This window comes from Equus caballus, chromosome 31 (assembly GCF_041296265.1).
Source record: "Equus caballus isolate H_3958 breed thoroughbred chromosome 31, TB-T2T, whole genome shotgun sequence".
Lineage (NCBI taxonomy): Eukaryota > Metazoa > Chordata > Mammalia > Perissodactyla > Equidae > Equus > Equus caballus.
In genome coordinates this window covers 21,463,065-21,481,810 of record NC_091714.1, presented here as the reverse complement: position 1 = coordinate 21,481,810, position 18,746 = coordinate 21,463,065, and the positions used below count along the sequence as shown (strand labels likewise).

At 38.5% G+C, this 18,746-nt stretch overlaps 1 protein-coding gene across 43 annotated transcripts in view; it reads left to right on the top strand.

Annotated features, from left to right (window-relative positions):
• Window positions 1-18,746, top strand: part of UTRN (utrophin) — a 478,290-nt gene that overhangs the window by 309,708 nt on the left and 149,836 nt on the right. For 3 of the 43 annotated variants that reach the window (XM_023633054.2, XM_070256242.1, XM_023633053.2), the window contains exon 1: window positions 8,538-9,173. The exons of the other annotated variants lie outside the window; for them this stretch is intronic. In XM_023633054.2, the coding sequence (XP_023488822.1) occupies window positions 9,123-9,173 (51 nt within the window). In that variant the 5' untranslated portion in view covers window positions 8,538-9,122. Of the gene's footprint in view, window positions 1-8,537; window positions 9,174-18,746 lie in introns of those variants that run through there. 43 annotated transcript variants of the gene reach the window in all.

Genomic DNA, 18,746 nt, shown 5'->3' with positions numbered 1-18,746 from the left:
TGTTGATATAATAGTATCAAGAACTTTTGAATTTTAAAGCCATAAGCAGAAAATGAACTTATTTATTAAGTTCTTTCTACAGACCAAACACAGCTGGCCAGATATAAGTGTATTATGTAAGAGTTCTAAAACAGTCATAGTCAATTTACATTTGAAATTAGCTGTTATTATACTAGTTTTATAGATGAGGAGGAAACAGAGGGTGAGACGAAATAAGTGACTTTTTTGATTAAAGTAGTTTTTGGAGAGAATTTGGTTTGTCATGCTAATAGATACAGGGGATAATTTGAGGGTAAAGAGAGACAGGAATCGAAAAGAAGGCTTGAAGTAATCCTGTTGGCAGGTGAAGAAAGAAAACATACATAGGCTTCTCAAAATAATCTATTGTAATGATATACTTTTCAGAGTTTTTAGTAATTTTTTGAAAATGTATGAAAACTTAGTAGAACCCTCACTTTCACTCTAGAAAACTCCATGCAGGCACTCCTGGTATTGCGCAGAATTGTGTGAAAGCCTTAATTGTGCTACGACTAAAATTATCCAATTATCAATGGATTTTTGTTGAAACTAATGACCGATCAATAATACAGGACTAGTGAATGTCTTCCTTAATAAGAGTGTTTGAGTGTTTGCTGAAGTGTCAGAGGATCATTTTACAGAGAAAAATCAAAGTCCAGACAAGGGTTCAAGTGTCTTTTTCTGGGTCAAGCAGCTGGATAAGTGTTACAGATGCAACCACAACCCAGGTCTCTTGACTCAAAGAATGTTGTTCTTTCTTCTTTATCCCACGGAAGATAGAATCTAATAGGGATGGGATGTTATAATACAAATGAGTAATCTCATTCATATGTAACGTCAATTATTACTTTCTCATGTTATTGAAAAGGTTCTATGTTGTTTTTAGACTATCATAGTAGTAATATGATCTGATTTATAATTTCTAATGAGAAAGTTATATTCTAATGATTTAAGTTCTTGTCATTCTGAGCTATAATCTTTTTTGTAAGAGTGTGTAGCATTGGCTGAAAGATAATTAAGAGGCATTAAAAAAAAAATATGCCACAGCTAAAAAGGAACAGCCAATGGCTCTGGGAGTAGGAATAGAGAGGGGGTGTGATGGGCCAAAGAATATCATTGTTTCTAAGAATGCTTTGTAGCAACATTTAGGGTGCATTTAAGTTGTCTAAATTAGTTTCATATTTTTCAATATTATGTAGTCTTTGTAGCATCCTTAATAACATGCATCGTGTTTTGAATCTACTAATTAATAATAGATCTTAGACTTGTGAGTGTATATTATGAATGTGCACATTACCAGCAGCCATTCAGTTAAGGCTGGTGATCAAGATGGCTGTCATAATTTTGATAAAAGTGGCAGTGTAACTGAAAAAATAAGATCAATTTTATTTTATAGATCTCTCATTAATTATAAAAACATCTCTGTAGTAATATTCCAAAAAGGTTTTATGCAATAGCAACATCACCTGAGTATTTGTTTAGCTTCACGAGGTTACGGTTTTGATGCCAGTACTCATTTTATATGCATAAGTAGATTTGGTGCATATATATATATGCATGTATAGATTTATATGCAAATACTGGATTCGCTGTTGTGCTTTTAAAGGCTCTATTACCCCAATCATTCCATAGTTTTATTTTAAAGTTAAAACACCTGCCAGATCAAATTCTGGATCTAAATTATGCCTGCAATTCCTTGGTTTGACAGTATTTAATATAGAGCTAGAGATTCTAACCCTTCTGCTCCTATTTGATATAGCCCTAAAGAAGAATGTGCCTGATTTTGGGGTCCAATGGTTGAGCCTGCAGTGGTCCATTTCCTTCAGTGTTTTGTTAGATTAACCTTCCTAGCACATCGAGCATCGCTTCTGCACACGTGACAAGCAGGGCAGGGTCCATGGTATTTTCTCTCTCACTGCTGTCACTTAGATCCATGAAGAGAACTGCTTTGTCTTCCGGCATCTCTTTAGCCATCAGTAAACCCTGGCACTCTCGCTCTGCCAGCCTCTTAGGTTGGATCACTTAGCCCAACTTGAAAGATGAAGCGATGTTTCAGTTGCCTTGAACAAATCAGGATAGATATTCTTTTTTGAGTGTATATCAACTATTTTATAAACATTCCAAAACATTTTATACTACAGACTATCACAGTATTAGATGACCATAGGAGGACTTGTATCCTTGGAGAGAGAATAGCTTGAATCATATAATGCCTATTTAGACACAATGTTATTATTTAAGTAAGCTGAAGTTACTAGTTATATAGTAACTTATGAGAACAAAAGGGCTTTGTTTCCATGTCTTTTAGAAAAGTTTACCATTGACCAGCCCACTGCTGCTGAAGGCTTCTTTCTGTTGAGGGCTGATTTACTAGAATGTCCGGCCATCTGGCACCTAAAACTTTTGAAACTTTCAGAGGCAAAAATGATTGTCTCTAGTGGCATTTACCTTCAAATCTAATGATGCCAGTATTTTTCTGAATAGATATCTACCTAGAAAGATAGATGTGTTTTCTTGGGAATTTTCCATCTTTTATTGATTTAATTTTATGTGGAAAAAGTACTATGTGCTTGTGATAAAATTTCCACACAGTGTAAAATACTTCAAGTGTCCCATTCTAGATACTCAGATCTCCAGTCTCTCTCAGAGGTAACCATCATGGCTATCTTCTTGTATATCTTTCCAGAAATATTATCTATATTTCATATATTGTACCCAAATGCGACTGTTTCAGTCTGCTCTTTTTTGCATATATGTACATTTTCTATATACATGCGCATAGAGATTATTTCTTATTAACACGTAGAAGCCATCTCTGTCTTTTCCATAGCTACACAACATTCCAATTCCATTGTGGAAATTGACATAATTTGTTTACACGGTTACCTACTGGTGGACCGTTAGATTGTTTACAGCTTTTTGCTACGTCACATAGGACTTATTGAGCATCCTTGTATATATGTCTGGAGATACATTTGCAAATTAAATTTCTAGAAATAGATTTCTCATTCAAAGGTTATATGCATTTTAATGTTTGATGAATATTGCTAAATTCTCCCCCACTCCCAATTTGGCAGATTTTTTAAACTCAACTCTACTGCTTCTCATAATCTCCAGGAAATGTAATGGCTTAACTTAATTCTTCCAAACGTAGGAATTCTTCATTCTGTAATCAGCCTACTGATTTTGTTATGAGCTGCGTAATACGTTGTCTGGGTTCACTGTCTATAGAGTACTTTATTGGAAACTTTTGGTGAAGAAACAAAGTCATGACATAGAACTCATTGTCCAGAACAAACATATGACGAAAGTGAGATAAAGGTACAGAAAGTAAATATAACTAAAGATACTCAGGGAAAAATGGGTGATGATGTCCTCTGACTTTGGGCGAAGCCATATTTGCAAGTGTAAGTAGTTCCTGTGATAAGTGTATTGACTGGTTATTGGTGAGATTAGTGGAGATGAATCATGATTAATGGGTTGAAGAAGGCTTGGGGTCTGATTTTGCAAAGAATTACAATTGGGATGCTAAGCAGACAGATGGCAGGAACGTGGCTCAGAGTTGAAGCAATACGTCAGCTCTGGGTGAACCAGCCTGCATGCGTCAGAAATGCTCTGTTGCTTAGTATTACACAGAAGCGTAGCCCATTTCGCTGGCTTAGTCTGAGCTCCCTCTTGGTTCGCCCAATGTTGGTTCCTTAAATACATATTCAGATTATAGGAACAATGCCCTCCTAGGAAGAGCACCAATTTTTAATTTGTGAGTGAAAACAGCAACTTCAATTTTCACTTATTTTGACGTGTTCGTTGTTGTGAAGATTTTTATTTTAATTTTTGGCTTTAATTGGCTGAATCTGGTTGGCTGAGGAAAGTTGATAAAGCCTTCACAAAACTTTTAGCAACCTTTAAGAACCTTCTCCAAAGCCTGTGTGATTTGGTTACGTATCCCCAAGCTCGCGGCTGTCAGTGGCCATCTGGAATTGTGAGGACAGCCGCCTGAGATGGTTTCACTCTTGTCTGATGCTGCATACTTTTTAGGAAAGATATGGTTTTGAAACATTAAACTGTCTTGGCATTATTTTTAGTCACCTAATAAAGTGCTTTCTGAATCATTAAATATTTAGAAGGTTGCTGAAGGCTGACCCCTGCACCTGGGTGGCTAATTCAGACCCAGATCAGCTGGCATTTCTCTGCCTCAACTCCTACCCCATCCATCCACTCCCCTTAAGAAGAAAAACCTCTTTGTGCCTTTGAAAATGTCTAGTAGAATCTTCTGGCTCTAGGTTTTGGAAATCTATAAAGTACTGAATCTTTTTCTTATGAATTATAATTTTTATTTCCTGACTGCCACCTGTGTCATTATCAAAATAGATGACATTATTGAAGAGATGAACATTAAAAATAGTTTTTTTCTGTACAAGGCATATTGCCTGAACTTCCTGGGATAAAAGGAGAGTTCCGCCTTGCCTTTCATCCAGGGGCTCAGGCCTCCATTTTAGATGGAACCTCTGCCCTTTAGGGCTGTATATTACTTTAAATAGCTACCAGCTGACAGACTTGGTTGCTGGCTGACGTTAACTAGAAAGCTGTAAGGTATTGAGCAGTCTCCCCCGATAGTGCTATAGCGGCAGTAGACAATGAATGGAAATCTCAGATCAGGATTAGGGTCTTGAGGCTATTTTATTTTTGAATTGTAAACCTTGAGTTAGAAGGGTCATGAAAAGGAGACCTGTATATGTACATTTTAAAGGCTTTATGATCTAGGTCTTTCCTTGAATCTGAATGGGTTTATAACGAGTAAATTTTTCAACCCATGCCTGAAGCTCTTCATTTTGACTAAAGCCATGATGTACCGATTTGTGGTCACCTATTGACCTCCATATGCTTCGCTTTAGAGCCTCCCAAGACACTTTTTTCTCCCTTTTCTTTTTATTCTTTATATTGATCAATATAAAGATAAACCTGTTAGGTTTTGCATAGGAAACATACTTTATCTTTACAGTTTTAAAAAACGTGAACTCTCTGTTTAGTGGGAAGGTAGCCGTACTTAAGATCTACTCTATGGGTAAGACATAAATTGTTTTTCAGCAAAGCATTTGGGCTGCTCTTTTTGCTTATATTTGGTAGAACTCTGAAGAATGTCTTATTGCCTCGATGAAATTGCTAAATGAGTAAGTCATCTTTTAACGAATTAAGTGAAATATAGCTTTTAAGCATAAAAAGTTTTTTAATTAGCCTAGCCTTTGAAAGTTTTTTGCCAAAGCCGTATATACACTTAGCTCCCTTCATTTTGGCAATGCAATATGGTTTTTATTAAGTCATTTAGATTTAGATTTTATTGGTTCCATTGTTGAGTTTTCCCGTGCTGCTCTGTGGTTCCGTAACCTTCATGTTCTCATGGAACTGTGTGTCTATGTTTAGACATGGATTATTTCGCTGGAGAATTTTAGGGTCTTCAGTGTTGATCTGCTGCAGGGGTTGGTGGTATTATGTTTATTCCACCTCTTGAGGATTAGTGCACAATTTATTTGCACACTAGTTTAGACTGGCAAAATGTCAACTACTTCAAATTTCATCATCCAATTTATTAAGTCTGTCTGGCGATGTACTGCCTTCACTGAGGCCTCCATTTTTTGTTTTAATGATTACAGGAGATAATGTATCAAAGAGGGGCTTGGTAAAAAAGAAAAAAAGAGCTACGGAGATGTAATGTATATTACCAAGATGATATTTTGTATACAGAGTTTAAACTGAGAGAGTATTCTTATTTATAGCTAGCAAACACAAATACATAGTAAAATGTGCTCACTGTTACAAAAGCAATTCACATTTACATTTTACAAGTCTCACTTCTCCACTCAGTCATCAAAGAGCACAGTACTTTGGAATAGTATATTAAATATTTAGCTATTTGAGTTTTATAGAATGTATTTGGATTTTGACATAAATAGTTTGTCTTTGATCCTTTAAAAATGACATTTTTAGTTGCTTTCCAGTTTTAGTGAGAGTATAGTTAGCCTGTTATTAGAATTAGGTGAGAGAGAAAAAATTTTCTTGAATAGTTCCATATGGATCCACTGAGTATTTTCCCCCCTTTTTCTCCTAAGAAAGTGTCATCATAGCCAGGTTCATCAATATCTTAGTTTTTAATATTTTATAATTGTAGTTAAGGGAACTTTATTTAAGTGTTCTCTTTCTGCCCAAGCGGAGGTGCCAGTTCTGAGAATGGGTACCAGGCATTTGTAGGGAATGGCTGGGGGCCAGTAGGGGACAGAGGCTCTGACTTCTGGACGCTCCACTCTGGAATTCATGTGGGAACATACTCTTCCTCTCTTTCTTTATCCTGTCTTTGTCACTCCTAGGACACAGGGAGCTATGATTCTGATAAAGCTTCCCTTGCTTTATCTTTTGGGTAGATTCCCTAAGACAAGGATGCTGCTGTTTTTCATTCATAAAGATTACTCTTGTATAAGGAGACAAGATGTTTGGAGCTCTAATAATAACATACTGTTCTTGTCTTGGTATAAGAATCCTTTAAACGTAAGACTCTACTTTAGAGAAAGACCATGGTATTCTCTGTTGTTCCACAGAGTTTTTATTTAACTCGTTCTCCTGATATGTGCATGGGGGATTTGCGTGTTTGCACATGTCTCCGATCACAGTCATCCAGCACCCTGGGTGGTAGTTGGAAGTTTGCCCAGCTGAGAAAGATTGTTCTTTTTCTCTCTCCCCTTTTATTTATTTATTTATTTGTGGTAGTGCTCATGGTTCCTTTTGTCTTGTTACGTAAAAAAGTTTATTTGTTGCTGCTGAAAGATCTCGGCATGTGGCCCCAGAGCCCTCACCGATCAGAGTCAGCCTGGTCAGTTTCTGTGGTTTCTTTGCTCCATTTCTGATGTTTGGTGGTCATGCTGATCTCAGTGCTTTTTCTGATCCAAACTGCACAGGTTATTTTTACTTACGCATTTCTGGATCATCATTAGTTTACCACACTTGCTTTTGAAATTAATAATGTCTGTATAAATCTGAATTGGGAGCACTTTGAGGGGAAACCCATTCTGCTAGAAATCTCATAAAGTCATTTTGCCCCTGGGGACATGTTGGTTTTTATGAATAAATGATGAAAATATTTTAAAAGCTTGTTAAATTTTGTATAGATCCGCATATGTAAAACACATGCTATTTAAATACTGATATGAAAATAAGTTGGGAATGAAATGGGGAAAAAAAATGGTTTGCACCCCCCCCCCCACTGCCCCCAAATAACCACATTGCGTACTGTTCCCTGATAGGTTTTTGTTTTTTTCTGTTGTTAATGGAATTTGTTTCTGCATATGATTAAATGAGTGCTAACAATTTTGATGTTTAAGTAATTCAAATAGCCTTTTAAGAGGTAGTATTCTAATTTCAGGGGGTTTTTTTCTCCTTTGCTCTATGCCCTGATGCGAAAAGTAAACTTAGTTACCAAGATTAACATCCCATGTGTGATAGTGTCAACTTTAAGAGCATTATATATTTGTGATGAAATTCTGCACACAGCTGCAGAAATACGTTTCATATGGACGTATCTGTCTTATTGGTACACTACATAGCTATGTGATGCAGAAGCAAAATCACATCTTGGCCTTGGAATGATGTCCACAATAGCAGTGCGCAGAATAGATCGTTTAGGTTGAATTTTTCCCTTTAAAGCAATTACACCTAAAACTTTGTAGAAGATAGTGCCTCTCTGAGTGCCAGTAATAATTTAACATCAAAATTGAAGACATTTAAAAGTGACTGGTTATTGCTCACATTTTGAGTAGTTTCACTTATTAAGTTTTATTTCAGAAATGAGTAAATTCCCCCAAATTTACGGAATGACTTTTAGGGGTATCAATGAGATGAAAGAATTTTCCTTTAAAAGTGTCTCCCCATCATTTTACTGTCAAACCTTTTTAGAAATAATGCAGTTGATCACACATCCTCTGTTTGGAGATTCGTGTTGTCTTGCGTACCCACCTTTTTGTTCTCGTGGGTGCGCTCTCAATTGGAATATGGATCCTGTGATCCGTTCCGGATGGAGGCAATTGGAGAGATGCTGAACTGCAGTGTGGAGCAGGGAGGCCTCCAGGAAATGGGAGTGAGCTTCACTTAAAAACTGTGTGAGGGGTGGTGGAAGGGAGGATGCTGATTAAAATAATAAACAACCGCTGGAAAGAAAAGTAGATTACCACACTACTGTCAGATCAGCGAGGGGAGCTGCCAGCGCTGACTGATGCTGCCCTCCCCTGCCGCAAACTCTGCAAAGGCGGGGGCCATGAGATCTGCTGCTACAACTCTTCTCCGGACAGATAGAACAACTTTTTAAACAACTTAGTTCTGTGGCACTGACAGCATCCCTTAGGCATAGCCTGACCTAGGGAAATGGACTGAAACTAGCTTGGTGGTTACCATAGCAACACAGGCTGCGGTGTCTGGGAGAGTGCAAACTAGTGGCCTCTTGTCCCCTGTTTGGGTGTTTCCTCAGACAAGACTGCACTCCTTGCTGTTCGAACTCTACGAAAGTCATGCTCTTTGAAAACTGGCTCTTTACCCGGGATTTTTTTTCTTTTTCTTTCTGAAACCAGTCTGAATGGAGGAAGTTGGTAATACTTGGCTCCTTCTTTTTTTTTTTTTTTTTGCTTTCTCTCATGCAAGTTTCCAGGATATAGCTTCTCTTTGCTGTGTGTAATTGAGACCAAACTCTAAGCTTGGGGCCCAGGAGAGAACAGTTGTGGGCTGCAGGTCATTAGTGAGGTGAGCAGAAGGGAATCCTGGGCTTCCCAGGGAAAAAAGGAGACCATGCCAGCCTCGTGGAACGCAGCTCCCAGAAATTATAGAAGCAGGTCTATTCCGTGTGAACTCCGAAGTCCATGAAAAACCGGACCCACGGTGGAGTGGCTAAAATGTCCCAGCGCAAGCTGCTGCTGCTGCTCATGGACCATAGCTCAAGGGCAAGGCTTGTAAAGGATTTTACAAAGGATTTTAAAGAATAGCCAGAAAAGATACGGTTTCTAGAAGTGAAACGCTGTTGTCTGAAGGAAGTTTGCCGGAAAGATGTAGGCTTTGAGGGCTACCGGACAATGATTGGTCTGAACTTCAGCTTACGGGAACTGCTGACAAAATTCGAAAAGGTAGGCAGAACGTGGACTTCATGAATGTTCTTTTTTTCTTTCTTCCTTTTCCTGTCTGTTTTTTACTGTGCATTTAGATGGCAGATATTCTGTTCACTCTGACTATTTAATATAATTTCTAAGGCATATTTGATTTGATATCCTCTTAGAACATTTTCTTTTCAACTAAAGAAGGAATTAGCAATTCTTTCCCTTGGTCAGGAGGGCTCCTCATGATGCCTGTCACTTTTAGAATTCCACATCAGAAGAGATCCTTTGTACTCAAGTTGGCTGGTAATTTAACTGAAAGTTATTTTGGAAAAAAAAAAAAAAACAGAAAACAGCAACAACACCGGGTTTTCATGCCAAAGTCTGACTTCATCAGGCATGGGTTCTGTTTTCCATACCCCTCACGTTTATCTCCCTGCAGTGGCCGAGCGCTGCCTTTTCCTCCCTCCTTCCTGAAGATTCAGTGCTGAGACTCGGCAGGAGATGCCTCACAGTGCCCATGGCACAGCTGATCTTAAACCTCTCCTTTTTGTTTCTGGGGATGTCTGATTTAAATGTGGAGTGCCTGCATGCACTGTGGAGCTTTGATGCTGGGATCATTAATTTTGCATTTAGTTCTTTTTTCCATAGGAAAGTTCTTGGCACACTCTAGAATTGAGTCTCTAGCCTGCCAAATGCTACCTTACATTTATGGTTAAACAAAACAGAAAACCTCAGCGTGCCGCTCATGGGCTCCTGCCCTCCTTAGCCTTTGGATGCCAAACATCTATCTTCTTTCAACTTCCAGTCTTTAAAGAAAAAGAAAGAGGCGAAGAACTCTCGCTCTGTGCGTAAATCAATTACTTATCAGTTGTTAAAGATGCGCTCAGTGGCTTTCACCATGAGTACCCTATGGTTCATTACAAGTACAGCTATAAGCCAAGACTGTATTGAGTCATTAAAGGAATAATGAGCTTTTTCTTACAAAACTACAATTGCCAGGGGAAAAAGTGTGAAACCGTGTCATTTGAGATGTTTGAAAGCTTTTCCAAAACAATTGCAGTCAGTTCTTGCCTCCTGGTGATCGCAGCAGTGTCGTGCAAGGAGGGTGGAGAACGCAGCATTTAGCTTCTTCTCGTCCTATGCTCCCTCCTGCTGCATCTCTCCTGCACCCCAAGTGCAATAGCAAGGATTGTAACACAGGGCGTACTTTGACCTCTTGCTTTAATATGTTGTTAAGGATCTAAATTCCTGAGAGTAACGGATGGTTCTCAATCAACTTGCTCACCATTTAAAAGGGGTGGAGGAGGGAGAGAATATCTTCTTTATGGCAGCTAGTAACAGCAGGTGACAAACTTTATGACTATAAAGAGGTCTATTAGCTCAGTTTGTATAGATTTGTCTGTTTCTTCCTAAAAAGGTATAGGGCATATGTTACATGAATAATTCATTACTTAGACCCCCCCCTCCCTCCCCCACAGTAATTGTGGGCAATAGCTGGACTTTTGTATTGTAATTGCTGCTGTTAGTCTTAAAATCCTAGGTCAGATATTTATTTTTGTGTTGGACGCCTTTATAAAAGTCTACATGAAAGTTAATGTCTTTGCCATCTTTCGTTCATGGGAAGCTATCATCCATGAATGTATTTTTCTCCAACTCAAGTATTAAAAAAAAATCCTTTGTGTATTTTCGCACAAGCTGTCTCATATATTTAGCCGGTGGTGCATTGACTCATTGCCAGGAAAACTGGTACGATGGAAAGGGACCACTCCCTCACACCTCTTGAATACAACTCCCTACCTTCCTCCAACTCTGAAAGTGATAATGCCACTTGTAGGGAGAGAGCCCGGCCTGCTGCCGTGATGCAGAAGCCACAGGAGACCTTCGGAAGCTGCCTAACAGTCATTCCAGAGTGCCTTTAGTCTCAGTTCCCTCAGTCCTGTCTTTTCCTCAGTGCTTGTGGGCTGCTTCTAGAGAGAATACTAACCTTAATGGTTTAACACTTTTCCCTCCATATCAGTAGATGTAATTGTTCGGTTCGATGTTCAGGTTATCACAGCAAAAAGGCAGTTTCGCTGTGTTCCTGAGTCCATTTCAGGCTTTAAGAAAACTAGAGTCCAAGGTTGGGAGAGTGTTGGGTCTTCCGATGATGGTTAATCTGAAAAAGTGTAGACTGGTCAGATAACTGAAATGCCCAGATGATGGCAGAGCTTCAGCCTAACTTGAAGACAGCAGTTTGTTCTCCAGGTAAATTGAAAGGGGGTATTCTGTTTGACAGTTTTGAATTTTAGAGAAATCCAGTGGTTTTGTGAATTCTATTGGGTGTTTGTTTATATATGAATGTTTGGCCGTGATTGAGATCTATAATTTGGTTCTCTAGTCCCAAAATGTGTGATGCCAAGATTGGGATTTTCCAGCAGAGGCCGAATGGCACTTGCACTTGGTACTCATTCCTAATCTCTTAGAACCAGAAAAGGCCATGTTGGGAGTCCTTAGGGATCCAGGTGTCAGGAACTGTTGTCTACTGTTCCCTTGAGGTGACAGCTCACCAAGGATCAAGAAACCCCAATTGGTGGGAACCATGGGTACCCCAGAGTGGTCCCACAGAGGAGGTTGAGACTGGAACATCTCACCAGGGGAGGATGACTTTGTGGCAAGGTGTGCCTGCAGTATGTAGATCTTAATCATCTAACCAGGTGATGAGGGGTGAGCCTTGCGACAGTGTGCCCAGGGTGATTATCCTAAGAGTTCAGACTCCCAGTTGACTTGACACAGAAAGCTGGTCCAGCAAAGCACCTCTCTGAAATCTGGCCTATGAGTTGGTTTTATTGCCACCCTGATGTTAACGAATTAATTTTCTCTTTGAAAGTGCTTCATAAAGGAAGTATCTGATGGCTTCAGGGGCTATTAATATGCTGTCATACTGAGCCATGTGCATTGTGTACTGTTTCATTTATTTAGTAGTCACCAAGGATAGAGTAATGGACAGTTTTAGCTCAGTGACATTTTGAGTGACTATTGCCTTTTATTTTTGTAGTTCTGATACTAGATGATTAATGATGATGGTAATGCTCTAAGGATGTGCGTGTATGTATACGTGTGTCTGAGGAGTACCATTCTCTTAGTGAATTCTTTGGGAAAGATGCTTCCCATAGTGACAGTACAGAGAGAAACCACTCAATGCTAAATTTTCTTTGTGGCATTTACCTCCTGTGGGATGACTAATTTTTAAAATTATAATTTGGAGCTATATTTTACTGCTCAATTTGCAATACCTAATTTTAAAACACGTGTATCCTGGGAGACACAGTAGACTTCCAATTTCAAGGTCTACTCATTTATTCAATATTTGGTAAATATTTATGAAGCGCATAGTATGTATCAGGCATTGGGCTGAGTTCAGGGACAGTGGAGAAGAGGGTAAAACCTCTCCTCTTTGGACTTACAGCCTAGCGGGAGGATCCAGACCTTAAGCAAGGAAAGTTTTCATTACAAGCTTGTGATTTAGCAAAAGTAGAAGGAGCCGTAAGAGTAACAGGTAGCCATACTCCAATCTGGGTGCAGTGAAGTCTTTCCTGGAGAAATTACATTGAAACTGGGACTTGAAAGATGAGTTTAAGATGAAGGAAGGATCTGAGGTTGTGTACCTGTGTGCGTGCATGTGTGTGGGTGTGTGGGCAGATGTATGTCGAGGGGAAAAAAATGAGAGTTTTCTGGGCAATAAAACCTGCTTTACACAGGTCAGGAGTTCAGGAGTTGGGTGCCCCAGGATTGTGGTTTTCAATGTTTAAATGCAATAATCCTTGACCGGGTTTTCAAACCTGTTCATTTTCGATTATACCATCTGATTTGGGGAATTAAGGTGAGGCAATAGTTAGGCCACGTGAAACATTTAATAACTGCTCTTAAGAAACTTATGTTCATTGCAGATCAAACCTGCTTCTAGAAAGTGCACCTCAGAAGGCAAGCCATCACATTTTAACTCACCAGGATTTTAGTGTGTTTTGGTAATAGTTGTTATAGAAGCAAGGATTTGGAACTTATTTTGTTGTGAAAGGTGTTTTGGTTAATAGCAGTGTTTACTATGTTGGAATTTAAAATGTAGTTTGTTTGTTCATTGTCATTGCAAGTTGGCTTGTTCAAATTATCTCGCAAGTGCAGGTAATTGTGAACTTGTTCCACTAAGTAATTTAACTTTTCTTCTACGCTTTGTCTAACACATATTTATAATCACAGATAATGGGAAAAGAACTTTAGTGGCATTGATTTCTTAATTTATAAATGCTGCTGTAGGCCAGGCAATACGACTTTCTATTGTCTGTTAAAATGTGATTCCATAATTATTAATACAGTGATTAAAATCTATGAAATTAGTTGTTGACAGAAGATGTAGTTTATATATAATTAATTGAATAATTTATTAAATCAACGAATTAAGTAAGCTAATTAATTGAATAATTAATTGCAATTATTCACTATCCCAGAAGCTCACAGACTGTCTCAAAGCATATTTACATATCACATAATGACCTTTGATGATGTTATTTGCTGGTTGTATTATTTTTTAGGTAATATCTGACTGTTGTTTTTTAAAATTATGATTCCTCATTTTCGAAACCTAAAGCTCTGGTAGTAGTGCTGAGCTCCTGAGAATCCATCCTGAACTGTCGTGGAATTCTAGTTTGACTTTTGAAGGAATAGCGGGTTTCTTTTCCCCTAACGGTTGGCTTTGTTGACTTAGCCTGTGCCTTGGGAGGTGGTTGGGAAGGTGTGGCTAACCTCACTCTTCACCTTTAGGAAAGGGGTCAGGATTCCTTCAGAGAAAACATCGCTGTGGCCTTGTAGGGTTAGGTAAATAAGCCATGCAAAAATAAACCAAGATTCTGTCAACAAGGCCCCCAAACGATGAGTGTTTTCTGGCACCAGTTCAGTTGTTGGAGACTTCCCCAGGGTACTGTTCCAAATCTCTGTGTCCTATCAGAGAGTTCAAACAGTTCTGTTCATTATAACCTAAAGAAACATTTTTGCTTGTATAGTTATAGCCACTACTTGATTATAGAACCTTATAAAGAAAGACAGTACTTTAAATGTATATCACATACCTTTCTTTCTTCATAAAGTATTTGCATATAATATCTCTATGACTTATATCATTAAAGAAATGTCCAGTTAAGGGCAAAGTTAACATGAAAATGTCAGTTATTAAATGTCAGTCAATAAATAAATGTTTTCCTTTATTCATGAAGTTAATTTTGTCCTGGGTAGCAGGTGTTATGTGCAAAGAGACCAACTCTTGGTGAGGGAACCGCTGTGAGCTTTTATAGCCGTCTTTTGAAAGGCTGTTCTGAAAGAGTGCATCTTCTACTTGGGATGGTGTTTTTGTTAGAGAAAGCTACATGGTTCTCTTATTCTGACCCCTCCCTGCCTTTTTCTTAACCTTCTATGTTATGGTTACATTGTTTGAAGGCACATTTCAAGCATTTCAAGTGAATCCTTAAAATATTTCTTCTGGGGGCTGGCCCGGTGGCATAACAGTTACGTTGGTGCTCTCCACTTTGGTGATCCAGGGTTCACCAGTTTGGATCCCAAGCTCGGACCTATGCACCACTCATCAGGCCATGCTGTGGCAGGCATCCCACATATAAAGTAGAGGAAGATGGGCACGGATGTTAGCTCAGGGCCAGTTTCCTCAAAAAAATTTTTTTTTTCTGTTTTGTTTTCAAATGTTAGTTCAACTGCTTGAATAGCTTGCTGTGGCCCCTCTGTGCGCATGACCGGCTTAGGTTAAATGCTTGAAAGAGCATTGCTTTGTGCTTCTGGATGGATTACATTCTCATAACTAATTATTGATACCGATTTTGTGCTGTTTAACGTTTAGGAAAGCTTTCAGGTGGCGGAGGGAAGCATTAGTGGGGCACGTCTTCCAGCTGTGCAGTCAGATAAACCTTCTTTCACAGAACTCTAAGTTATTTTAGCATTTGATGCTGCAACAGGATCATGCTCTGACGGCCTCCCATGCTGGCATCTTGATTTTAAAACCAGTGCATCATTGCACAGTGATCTAGAAAGGCACACGATTCATTAACTGTGTGTAAGTCTGCATTTCCAGTGAAGAGTTACGCAGGCTTTGCTGTGCAATCTTCTAAAAATTTCAAGTTCCCCATGTTAACTTTTTAAAATAAAGAGATTAAATAAAATGATTACTACATTCCCTTCCAATTATTTAATTGTCTGATTTTCCCTGGCACTGCAGTGGCTAATGTGCCAATCAATCAAGATGAGGTTATTCAGACTTTTATTCATGCATTTATACATCTATCTACCTACCTACCTATCTATCTACCTATCTATCTATCTATCTATCAATGTATCTGTCAGTTTGTCTATCAATTTTACATAGGCTCATTCTGTGTAACAGAGACTGTGAAGGATACAGAAGAAATATTAAGATGATTTTCTGTCTTGAGCTCTTGCTATATTTGGCCAAATAAACATGCCACCAAATGTGAAATAAAACAAAATAACGTATGCTAGTTTCCTTCTCTTTGATTATTTTCTGGTTGTTGATTTCCTTCCTAACTTGATGAAGCTCATGCGTGGAAGGGTTTTCCACATATTGAAAGTTACTTTTCAACATGAATTTATGATCACTGGTAGCACTCTTCGCCAAAACTTTAGAGAAATGCTTCTAATCATTGACAGGGCCAGAGATGCAGTTCTGTTTTACGCCGTTCATCATTGTGGCTGGGTTGGAAGAGGTATCGTCTGATCTGAGGTTAGGAGCCAAATTTGCTTCATGCTCTTGGTATCCAAATTTCCTGATGGTCTAGAATGCTCTTGTGAAACTTAGAAAATGATTTATGGATCTTAATGCACTTTTGTTTTTCTAATTCTCTTGAATGTGAAAGGAAGTGTATAGATCAGGCTACTTCAGGAAGTTGTGATTTCAAATTGCCTTGTCATTTTAGGTGTGGTCCACTGATGATAATGTTTAGGAACCTATACAGGAAATTTGGGGCAAGATTCTCCTTGGCAATAGAGAGCAAAGAGATGCCTTGCTCATTGTGTTGTTGAGCTTCTTGAGAAAGACAACTATCATACATATATACAGCATAAGCTAACAGCTGTTGACTTTTTAATATATCTCTTTAGATGTCTTAAAATGCATTTCGGAACACAGCAACAGAACACTTCCATCCTTAAGTGTATAGCACTTTATAGTTCAGGAGATGACGCCAAAGAACCTTTCAGCAGAACTTTTCTTTCCTTTTTCTTTTTCAATGAGAATTTCTACTTGAAGCATCCCAAACCAAGATGATAATGAGATTGCCATTTCCAAGCGTAATGTTGCCCAGCCTGAGGACCTGGAATGAGTATCTGGCTCTGTTCCCTGCTCCCCTGTCGGTTCCCTCTCTGCGCTGCTCTGGCATGGGGTGCTAGTGAAATACAGAAGAGTCAATGATCTCGGAGTTTTTGTTTAGTGATTAACCCTAACTCTGGGTGTACTCAGGTCTCACATTGCAGGTGGACCTGATTTGGCTTTGTCATTAGGGTCAGATAACCCCAGAGGTCATCGGTTTGCAAATTTGGAGCATAAACCTCGTAGAAGCTGTCCATCAAACTTCCCACTTCTCACATCTGACTCTGTTAGTGTCACGTTAGACGTGACAAATCTCAGAAATTATAATACAGCAGTTCCGCCCCTTAACCTCATGTAGGTGACACCTTCCTACCACACTGATTGGAGTAGTGAGGTACAAATGGCCCTTCCCCGGGTCTTTGTGGTTAGTGTAGGTCTGTGAGGCTGGAAGAACAATCCGTTAGAGGCTGGCCCCACAGCCTTGGTTCTTGATGGAATTCATGGATTGCTTACCTGGGGTGAGTTCTAAATAAATGAAAGCATTCTGAGTATTCAAAGACTTTCTTTTTTTTTTTAAAGTTTGGCACCTGAGGTAACATCTGTTGCCAGTCTTTGTTTTTTTCTTCTTCTTCTTCTTCTCCCCAAAGCCCGCCAGTACGTAGTTGTATATTCTAGTTGTAGGTCCTTCTGGCTTTGCTGTGTGGGACGCCACCTCAGCGTGGCCTAATGTGCCATGTCCGTGCCCAGGATCAGAACCGGAAAACCCTGGGTTGTGGAAGCGAACATGCAAACTTAACCACTCAGCCACGGGGCCGGCCCCTTAAAGACTTCCTATTTAAATTTTTATCCTGCTCATTTAGAATTGGAGAAACTTAAGAAGAGTGAGGTTCATAAAGGAAAACTTAAGATGAGAAGGGTAATAAACTTTTGGTGTTAAAGAGTTTACTCTCCTTTTACTAATTCAGATTCATTATCTGAATTTCTGTGGTAAGTTGCTTTAATATTCATTACCAGTTAATGCCATGGAGACTCACCCCACACCTTCATGACCCCCTCTGGTGTCTGTTATTCTGCTTGTTAATTGGCTCATTTGTTGGATGGTAATAGCTGTTACACTGGTTAGCTACAACTAGATTGCTTCTATTTTATTTACGAGGAAAAGATGATTGCCAAATTAATATAGATAATTGTGTTGACAATCTTATGATGGGAGAGTATTAAAAAATTGATAAGACTGTATTTAAAATTTGTTGTATCTAGTTAGAAAAAGAATCCCTGTTTTTTGTAGAAATTTGGAAATGCAGAAAAGTATAAAGAAGAAATCACCTGTAATCCTCTTCTATAAGAATTTACACTATTTTGATTTATTTCTTACACTTTTTTAATGTGTATGTGTGTGCAATGATACACCAATACCTATGCTAATTTAAATATCTACTTTAGAAATTAAATTAACATCATAATAATATATAGCTTTGTATCCTCCATTTTTAAAGTTAGTATTATATAACCATTAATATGATAGTTTCCACTTTTTTACTTTAAAAACAGTATGATAAATATGTTTATACATCAATCTTCCTAGGATTACAGATTACCAAAATACTGTCTCAAAGTCTGAACCAATTTCTATTCTATTAATTTATAAGAATTCTTATTTTGCTTAAACTATACTCAAATTTGCTTTATAAAAATAAAATATTTTCCCATTTAATAGGAGAAATATTATTTTGTCATTAATTTTTCTTTCTTTCTTTCTTTCTTTTTTTGAGAAAGATTAGCCCTGAGCTAACATCTGCCAATCCTCCTCTTTTCGCTGAGGAAGACCGGCCCTGAGCTAACATCCGTGCCCATCTTCCTCTACTTTATTTGTGGGACGCCTACCACAGCATGGCGTGCCAAGTGGTGCCATGTCCGCACCCAGGATCCAAACAAGCAAACCCCAGGCCACCAAAGCGGAATGTGCAAACCTAACCACTGTGCCACCAGGCCGTCCCCTAGTTTTTATTTCTTAATGAGGATAAACATTTTTGTGAAAATGTTTTACAATTTTAGAAAGAAATTTTTTGTATTGAAAGGATGAACTATTTGTATGTCTAAATGTGAAAAATCAATTAAAATTATGTAAGATCTTAGAGATCTCTGTAAAACTTGGTATTTTGAGGAAAGTTTTGCCTATGTCTAAAGGAGAGAAAGAATCTGGATATTAACAAAATTCAATGATTTGGCAACAGTTACATAAAATT